This window comes from Thunnus albacares, chromosome 3 (assembly GCF_914725855.1).
Source record: "Thunnus albacares chromosome 3, fThuAlb1.1, whole genome shotgun sequence".
NCBI classification, from domain to species: Eukaryota; Metazoa; Chordata; class Actinopteri; order Scombriformes; family Scombridae; genus Thunnus; species Thunnus albacares.
In genome coordinates this window covers 37352271-37362083 of record NC_058108.1, presented here as the reverse complement: position 1 = coordinate 37362083, position 9813 = coordinate 37352271, and the positions used below count along the sequence as shown (strand labels likewise).

At 40.1% G+C, this 9813-nt stretch overlaps 1 protein-coding gene across 3 annotated transcripts in view; it reads right to left on the bottom strand.

Annotated features, from left to right (window-relative positions):
* Positions 1 to 4327: 4327 nt before the first annotated feature.
* The window catches only part of pex6 (peroxisomal biogenesis factor 6), a 15102-nt gene continuing 9616 nt past the window's right edge, over positions 4328 to 9813 (bottom strand). For all 3 annotated transcript variants that reach the window (XM_044343403.1, XM_044343411.1, XM_044343420.1), the window contains exons 10-18: positions 9501 to 9577; positions 9285 to 9402; positions 8161 to 8366; positions 7899 to 7960; positions 7669 to 7777; positions 7472 to 7588; positions 6705 to 6782; positions 6408 to 6547; positions 4328 to 4702 (exon numbers count right to left, since the gene is read on the bottom strand). In XM_044343403.1, the coding sequence (XP_044199338.1) occupies positions 4566 to 4702; positions 6408 to 6547; positions 6705 to 6782; positions 7472 to 7588; positions 7669 to 7777; positions 7899 to 7960; positions 8161 to 8366; positions 9285 to 9402; positions 9501 to 9577 (1044 nt within the window). In that variant the 3' untranslated portion in view covers positions 4328 to 4565. The remainder of the gene's footprint in view (positions 4703 to 6407; positions 6548 to 6704; positions 6783 to 7471; positions 7589 to 7668; positions 7778 to 7898; positions 7961 to 8160; positions 8367 to 9284; positions 9403 to 9500; positions 9578 to 9813) is intronic.

Genomic DNA, 9813 nt, shown 5'->3' with positions numbered 1-9813 from the left:
CTCATTTACTTGATTTTACGTTTCTTCCTTTTCATGAAGCGCCAAGTCAAATATACCGGAGCTTTAATTACATCTCGGAGGCTGACGTGAACACTATTTACAACTTTACCATAACTCTGATATGACATGAACGACAAACTTCTGTTGACAGAGTTTGATGCTCCATGCAGTACATGACATTCATTATTTAATACACAGAATATTGACCATGCCGTTTGAATAACATCTCACCTTTTTATAACCAGCCAGAAGAGTCGCGGTTCCAACTTTACAACACACCGTTGTTCTTTTGAAGGCTTTCCATTGGATAAAACGGGGTTTTGCGTTCAGCTTGTGGTTGTTTACCAGATAAAGGTCCAGTTCTGTAACATTCCTCACAAAAGTCTTTTTTCTGTAGTCACTTTTTGTCTGTTTGGATTTTCTTGCTTGTTTTCTTAAAAGTGAACCAAGAAAACTGTGTGAAAAGACAAACTATGATGTAAAAAACCAAACGTTCCTTGCTGTTCTTGCAGAACCTTCAGCCGGATGCCCCACTTCACCTGAGTCCTTAACGAAGAGGATCTGCTCGTTAGATATGGAAGACCAAGAGAAGGAAGACCTGTGTGTTGGATCTTTTCCCCAGCAACGAACTAAAATCCAGGAACCACAAAACCGAGTGAAGCCAGAGGATGAACCACAGAGATCGAGACCTCCAGACTAATCCAGATTACACCCACACCTGGACTACCAGCTTCACCCCCTTCTTCAAATACACATTAGACTGTAATGACTGTGGCTTGTACATCATTCCTATCCAAAGAACAAACCGGCTGTGCTCTTAGTTTGGACTCTTTCAGGTTTCCAGGTCAATGTGTTTGAGTCTCTCAGAGGAGCCAGAATCCAAACCAGCTGCTGATTAAACTCAAGTCTGACGGGACGCCGACTCCTCCTGCCTCACATTCTTCTGTTAGAGCTAAACTAAAAGATGATTTACTCACTGCCACACAGTACAAAGCTTTACACGACAAACACCAAGAAATGTGAACGTCACAACACTCAATGAGATGGAAATTTGTGGTGTCAAGATTAAGACAGTAGCTAAAAGCAAAGCTACTTATCAAGGCGCCATTAGCAATAGAAATGACAAATGAGCCTAGGTTACAGAGATCTGATAATGCTCTTGAGGAACTGAAGTCCTTGACTGACTACATGAGAAACATTAGCAGACTGGATCTTCTAGGTTTTAGTCAAATTTCATGTTTCATTTTATTTTTCATAAAGTGGGTAGAATAAGTTTTGGAACAAAATGCTTCAGTTTCGTCCTGTTTGTCTGTTCGTACTCGTAGCCACGCCACCGACTCAAACGACGGAGTGATGGGGAGATTTGCTTCATGTTGGATGATTGGACCTCGCTGAGCCAAACGCATCGATTGATTGGCAAAAATTCTTTCACGAGCCCGAGAAAATGAGGGTTTGTGGTTCGTTTCTCTGGCTGGGTGAACAGGAGTCCACCGTGTTACAACAGTAGCTGTGGCGTTGAAGTACTTCAGATTATTTAAATGGCATCTAGTCATACTTAGCCAACTAAGAATTTCTTTGGTCACCAGATCAGATACTGGAAAGTCAGAGATCACTGTAAAGATTTTACTAAACTGGGATGTAATGGTGTGATTAAAAAGTAGTTTGAGTTATTTGACGCATTATATGGAGGAAAGAAATCATTGAATAAAATGGAAACAAATCTTTCCTTTAACTGAAGCCTTTGAGTCTCATTTTGTTATTTAAGCCAAGTAAACTTCAACAACTCTTCTGTTATGTGACAGTAAATTTCTCTAAATGTCCACTGGCTGCATGATATGAGTCCACATCTTGTCTTGGAGGATGTATGGTGGTCATACGGTCACTTTGCTATGATGGTTCACTTCAAAACAAAGAACAAACCTCCTCCAACATGTTGACAGCTGAATCTAACAAGGTAACACTTTATATTAAGTTTGTCTTGTACTTTTTACTACCTAACATTCAACGTTTCAAAAAAGGACCAAAATCAAAGGATTTCAGAATATTTCAGGCCATTTTTTAAATCTTTATAGTGACACCCATGAAGTAAACCCAATCTTTGTTACCATATCAACTTGCTGTAAAAAGTGATATGAAAAATAAAGTACTGACTTAATATAAAGTGTCACCGAATATTTGTATTGATTAATGGGGTGGCTCAGATGAAATGATGTCCTCCAACACTGATATCAGAAGGGTCTGGATATATTTACTCTTGTGGCGTATTCAGATTTTATTCGCTATTTCTGCTTTAATTTGCCGTGTTGGCGAACGAGGCTACGTTGCTACATTTTATTGAAAAGTCAGTGCTGCTGCAGAAAACTATGAAATCAAAACAAACTTTTTAGATTGTTTAAACAAAGTACTGAGAACTTATTTATAAAATTTGCAAGCTCAAGCTACCTAGCTAGCTAAGCATCAGTTTCTCTTTACCTGTTAGCATTAAGCATGCTAAAGCTAACTGGCTCACCATGCTATACTGTGTAACTACCCCATCACACTCAGATTGGGACCTTTAATTGCAGTTGGAGCCTCAATCACAGAATTATAACTAAAACTGAGACATCTAACAACAAGCAGCTTAAAAATAAATGGTTGACATTCATCAAATTTGGTTTGTTAAAGCTGGAGCTCGGTACTTTTACATAAAAATGAACATGTTACATTCAAACACTTGCTAAATGAGTTCACACAATGCTGATGAAGCGTATCGCTCCACTGGCTCCCTGTCGCCTGAAAAAGTCTTGTTCAGCGTTTGGTTGAACTAAAAGACCCTCTAAGGAGTCACATGTTCTGTGTTTCTGGTAAGTACATTTTGTTTTAATAGTTTTAGGCTGTTTTTCGCTGGCAAAAATTAGCGTTAGCATTATCACACACTATAAATGCACCGCGCCAACTAAGCTAGCAGCTAGCTTTAAGGTCAGCTCCACCTCTGATTCAAATATCGTACCTCTGGCGACGGTCAAATGCAAACTCAAGGCTTCAAAATGGGAGTCCACAAACCAACACGTGACATCATGGTGGCTACGTACATTATTTAGTCTTTAGAATTAACAAAGAAAACATGATAGCTGAATAATTCAGCACTGCTTTATTTGTTGGTGTGGTTCTGATATTTTGTACTTAAAACATTAAACTGGCTAGCTGTATGTAGCATAGCATTCCTGCATTTCATGGCTTTGTGAAGCAAGGATGTCATTTCTGTAGCAGTTTGCAAAATATTACGTTGAAAATATGTTTTGGCTTTTCACATTATTAGAAACCTGCGAGACACACGAAACATCTGCTTAATTTTCAGCAAAGAACAGGCTGAAATATAATATATATATAATACCAATTCCACACCTTCAGACTGTATTTTTATGACTGTTTGACTGCAGGGAAATAAAAATCAGACTTTACAGATGACAGTGCGATTGTACCTGATCAGATGCATTTAGTAGAAAACATTTCAAATGTATTTTTCATTCACTCAATAAATCAACTCCTACATCAGTTTTTGTGTTGACAAAAAATGATAAACTCTGCATTATTTAAAGTATTGTGACCTTTTCTTAAAACCCAACATTTGCATACACATAACATACAAACATAATGATTTCAAATAATTATAACTTATAAAAAAAATTCTAATTGATGGTCCACTTGTTATGTTTTCCAGAGCTTTCAGCCACATCTCAGGCCTTCATCAGGCCTTCTGTTATGTGACAGTAAATTTCTCTAAATGTCCACTGGCTGCATGATATTAGTCCACATCTTGTCTTGGAGGATGCATGGTGGTCATACGGTCACTTTGCTACGATGGTTCACTTCAAAACAAAGAACAAACCTCCTCCAACATGTTGACAGCTGAATCTAACAAGGTAACACTTTATATTAAGTTTGTCTTGTACTTTTTACTACCTAACATTCAACGTTTCAAAAAAGGACCAAAATCAAAGGATTTCAGAATATTTCAGGCCATTTTTTAAATCTTTATAGTGACACCCATGAAGGAAACCCAATCTTTGTTACCATATCAACTTAATTGAAGGTCCACTTGTTACGTTTTCCAGAGCTTTCAGCTACATCTCAGGCCTTCATCAGCAGATGGACTTTGGTTTGTCATATATACAAACATTAAATGTATGAGACACTGTTTTTGAGTGTAGTAATAATAATATATCACAGCAGTAATCTAGTAATTGTCTGAACAGAAACCTCGTTAAGACGAAGGAATTGATTGGCTGATCTAAACTCGTTTGCAGATGATGTTGTGACATTGCTTCCATCAAGAAAAACAGGAATCTTTTCTCATTAGCATAAATTATCTGCTGTATTTATTAATTACATTTTACAATTTTATAAATTAACTTTACATTTATACATAGTGTTTTACAGTATTTTACAACAGTGAGTTAATCGGCACTTTAAATTAAGACACAGTTAGACTTGATGTGAGTCCTGATCTACTGCCAGAGTGAACGTCGTCACCTGTCAGCTGCAGATGATGTCGGATCATGTTGACCAAACAGTTTGAGTTGTTTTTACTCTGCAGTTAGTTTCTGTTGGATGTTTTTGTATCGCAGCAGCTCCTGGTCTGAAACCGAAGGCTTAAAGTTTTCCAACGCTGTCGAGAAATCTTCAACTGCGAGGAGGACGGGCGAGTCCTCTGAGTCCAGACCTGAGAGAGACCAAGTGTGAGAGGAGAAGCTGAGATGAAACTTCAAGGAAGAATAATGTGGACAGATCTGCAAAAACTGCAAAATTAATTTTCTGTTACTAGAAAAAAAACATCTTTAAAAAGGTTTATTTCAGTTTATTGCAGCTCGAGTTATGTTTCTGATCTTTTTAATGATGTCACCACGTTCCTGGATTTCAATATTATTAACTTACACAATGTTATTATTAGTGATATGATTGATGCACAAAAGTAATAAAATAAGATTCAAGTTGTATTAAACTGAAATGATCTTTTAAGACACGAGCGGGAAGAGTTTTGGTTCATCAGTTAAAGACTCAAAAAACTAAACTATGTTGTGAATCTGTAGAACAAATATCAGTTTGTTTATTAAATGACAAACACAAATGAAACATTGATTTGTTGTTTTCAGAGAGACTGAAACTAAACTAAAGTGCTTAAAATGAGACACGATGATATGTATATCTGTTGAAGTGCAGAGGAGCTTTTTTATTTTTAGTGATTTGAAGGATTTTTTGTGCTGCAGCAGAGATGCTTTATTTTGAAAAGTGATTTTGTGAATGATCTGATTTCCTGTTTGACATTTGATCCAATAAAACCGAATCTGACGGCTCAGAACATGAAGAAAACTTTATATCTGATTTCTGAATACGTCTCTGTCCTCACCGCTAAACACAGCAACGTTAACTAACATTATCATCAACCTGAAAATCAACATTAACACACTGTAATGACTTCACTGTGACTTTATTAAGAGCCAACAACGCGTTTCGCCTGCAGCTTCTTCAGGTTCGCTCAGTACGACTGCTGAGTTCTCACAGCTGTGATAAATACATCTGAGTCACATGACTCATTATCACTGTCTTCATTTCTCAAAGGGCACAAAAATGAAAATATACATATTACAAAAAACATGACGTGATTAATGTTGCACAAAGTTACAAGAATTACACCATTTTATATAATTAAACTTCATTACATCCCATAAACAACTGACTGAACAGGATGATGGACTACAGGTCCTACAGCCGTCCCTCTACATCACTGATTGGGGACCTAGTGGCTCATCTCTCCCTAAGAGTCCAAATAGTCTCTCTATAGGCTAAGACTGTGATAATTAGTCATGTGACTCAGATGTATTTATCACAGCTGTGAGAACTCAGCAGTCGTACTGAACGAACCTGAAGAAGCTGCAGGCGAAACACGTTGTTGGCTCTTAATAAAGTCACAGTAAAGTCATTACAGTGTGTTAATATGTTCCTGCGACCGACCAGCACCTGACTGAAAATACCAGCTGTGCACGAGGATTAATGTCCTTTATTATTATCAACCTCTTCTGGGTTACAGATCAAATAAATATAATAAACAGTATTAAATATGTTTTCTCTTTGATAAGGAGCCAAAAAGTCCTGAAAGGGGATTTTTTTTATTCATATGCATGTGAATTATTGGGATAATTTTCTTTAAATTCACGTTTCATAAGTTTTATTTCCACGTCAGACGTCTTAATATGAAATCTGAGCAGCTCAAACACACAAACACAGAACATCCAAATGATATCCGTCATGTATTAATGTGTATTAACGAGCGTATTGACAGGAAATCAGCTGACTGACCTGAAAGTAACGCAGAGTTATTGAACATGTTTAAATATCCTGTAGTTAAAGTTCACTTCCTGTCGTCTTACCGCTGTCGATGAGAGAGATCTTCCTCTTGATGGCGGCCGTCATGGCGTCTGAGCAGAGAGCGTAGATGTCGGCGCCGGTCATGTGGGGGGGACAACGCTGCACCAGCTCCTGCAGGTTCACCGCAGGGTCCAGCTGGAACCTGCCAGTCAAGATTCACCGTCAGGGTCAGAAAATAAACACAATGACTTAAAGTTACACTGCAGAGAACTTTTAACACAAATGTAAACAAACAGCTCTGATTGGATTCTGATCTCAACGTTCTGCGTTCCTCCGCCTGCAGGACCAGCTGTTCTTACTTTCTGAGGACGGCCTGAAGAACCTGCAGCTGAGAACCTCGATCCTCGTTTATTCCAACGTAGACGAGTTTATCAAACCTGCAGAGAACACAGAGGAGGTTCAGACAGTTTAACATCTCACGCTGCTGATTAGACAAACAAACCAGATTCATATTTACACTAGAAAATTATTTATATTTCTCTGCAGCGATAAACGGCAGCGTTTTCTCTCGTTATATTTTTATTTTCATCAAGTTTATTGTTTGAACAAAGGAAAGATTAATATTATATATAAGACTCAGTGAACTGTGTTGGATCCTACATGCAGTTTTAATGTGAGCGTTTTCCAAAAGCTGAAAGTCAAACTGTGATTTAAATTACGGGATGAAGCTCACAGGATGTATAATAAGACCTGAATACGCCACTAAAAAAGTCCCCCTGCAGCCCAAACAGACCAGGAAACCTCGACCTGACTGATCCATGAATGTTTTATATTTGTAAAACTTTCCTCGAGCCAAGAAAAACGATTTAAAAATCTGTGACGTCATCACAAAGTCTAGAAACACTACTGCACATGCTCAGTTGGCTCAGACGAGTATCCGCACTGACGCCATCTATGAGTCCAGCGTCCAGATGTTATACAGATCCAGCGTCTTTTATGTTGTTTTACTTGTTGATGATGTGAGAAAGTCTGAATCAGTTCAGAGGAAAAGTTTTCCACACAAACAGTAAAAATAACGTGTTTTCATATCATAAGTCAGTGATGTGTTACAGGTGTGACCTCTGACCTGCCGGGCCGCAGCAGCGATTGGTCCAGCAGGTCCGGCCGGTTCGTCGCTCCGATCACAAAAACGCTGACGGCCGAGTGCAGAGCGTCGAGCTCGGCCAGCAGCTGAGACACCACCCTGTCAGAGATTCAATCAAACTTTATTGATCCTGACGAGATCAGAAGAACAGACAAAAACAGGAGGTAACTAACGCTCACCTGTCCATCACCCCCCCTGAGTCTCCGCTGCGCCCCCTGCTGGGAGCCAGAGAGTCCAGCTCGTCGAAGAAGACGACGCAGGGAGCCGCTGAGCGCGCTCTGCTGAACACTGAACACAACAAACTCATTCTCAGAACTCGATGATGAGTTTAATGTTATTATTATTAAGAGAAATGACAAAACTACTAAAATGAAAGCTACGTTGTGATGAAGCAGAACTCTCTACAGACCTTCTCTGATGTTCTCTTCACTCTGACCCACGTACATGTTGATGAGTTCTGGACCTTTAACACTGCAAACAGCAGAGAAGAAGAAGAAGAAGAAGTCTGAGGTCTAAAAACTACAACAGGCTGCTGAACATGTGCGCTGCGCCCTGCTGGCAGGGAAACCTACAGGCTGTTGAATGTAGAGAAACTAGATCAGCTGATCCATTTCGGACTGTTTCCTGAGCATCCGGCGTCTCCTGCTGAGGAAGGTGAAGGTGTTTCCTACCTGAGGAAGGTCATGGAGCACTCAGTGGCCACAGCCTTGGCCAGCAGGGTTTTGCCGGTGCCCGGAGGTCCGTACAGCAGGACTCCGGTGCGGTTCAGACCCAGAGACAGCAGCTCGGGACGCTGCAGAGGAAGCTGGATCGTGTCCAGGATCTCTTTCTTCACCTGCTGCAGACCTCCGACGTCCTCCCAACGCACCTGAGGGATCTGATCAGACAGAAGAGACGTTACTGATTTAACCAGCATAAAGCTGCTTTCATTTATCTGTTCAACCACTAGGGGGCAGAAGAAGTCTGAACAAGCAGCCGTCTGACCCTGAGAAGAGTTTAGTCTCCTGATCAATCTCTGCCAATCATCAAGTAGCAGCCAGTAACTGTAACATCTTCCTCCTGCATGTTACATTAAACACATCAGTTGAGCTTTAAATGTCAAACAGCAAAATCTTTTAATATAGAAAATAATTTTATCTTTATTTAATAGTTGTAAGGTTTACATATTTGTGTTAATTTCATTATTTTATGCTGTTATCTTATATTTAATATTTAATACTTGGCTACATAGTATCCATGGTAACGATGCAGCTATAAAGCCCGTTACCGTGGGAACCAGTCAGACCAGGTGAGGGTGTGACTGTTAAACCTGTAAATAATAATAATGTACAGCTGACCTGAGAGAGACTTTATTACTGATTATAATGATATTGACATTCAGAGTGATTATCTATGATTCATCTGTATCAATAATCAGTAATATAGTGAGTTATTGATCCTGGTCGAGGTTCGACCGTCGGCCCTGTGATTTATTATTTAACGGTTATTAAGCTTCGTCACAGGAATCATTTATTAGTTTTGTAGGACATCACTGAACCGACCTCGGAGCGTCTTCGTTGGAGTCGACTGACGTTACAGTCAGCTGTTAGTCCACCACCATCATCATCATCATCATCATCACAACACAACACAGAGACTGCAGGCTGTCACTATTATCAGCCATATAAACTGTGAGGCTAATAAAGCCCCCCGTTACACAACGGATGAGATAAAGTAAAAATGGAGCTTCTTAAACGCTGTCTGCTGAGAGAAGAGTTATGTTTAGTATCCGATACCGTCAGCAGTCTGTTATCACCTTGGGGGCTCCGATGGCCTTGGACTGGGCGTCCTGCAGGGTCTCCAGAGCGGAGGTGAAGTCCCGGTTCAGGATGGTCACTCCGCTGGAACACAGATCCTCCTCCCGCCGGCCCACGCTGCACACACAGAAGAACAGGACACTTTGTAAAAAAACCAGTGATAGAACCAGGCTGGAGGAGCGGACCTGTGCTGGTTTCATGTTGTGGAGTCTCACCAGGTCTGGATCAGCCTCCTGCGGGCGGCTCGCCCAGCCTGGACCAGCAGAGCGCTCAGATCCCCCAACACCAAACCCTGAGGACGAGACACAGCTGCTGAACCACAAACTCACCCTCAGCTTCCACATGTGTTCATTAAAACTGACAGTGATTAGTTAATTAGTTAATAAGAAGCTTCAGCCGTGAAGTTTCAGTCTTTTTAGTACAAATTTCCTTATTTGTGTTTCTTTCCTTCACTGCAGCTCAGCACAGAAACACAGAGAAGCATCTCGGCTGTTAATTAAGTTTAATTAGTAATCAGACAACGTTAGC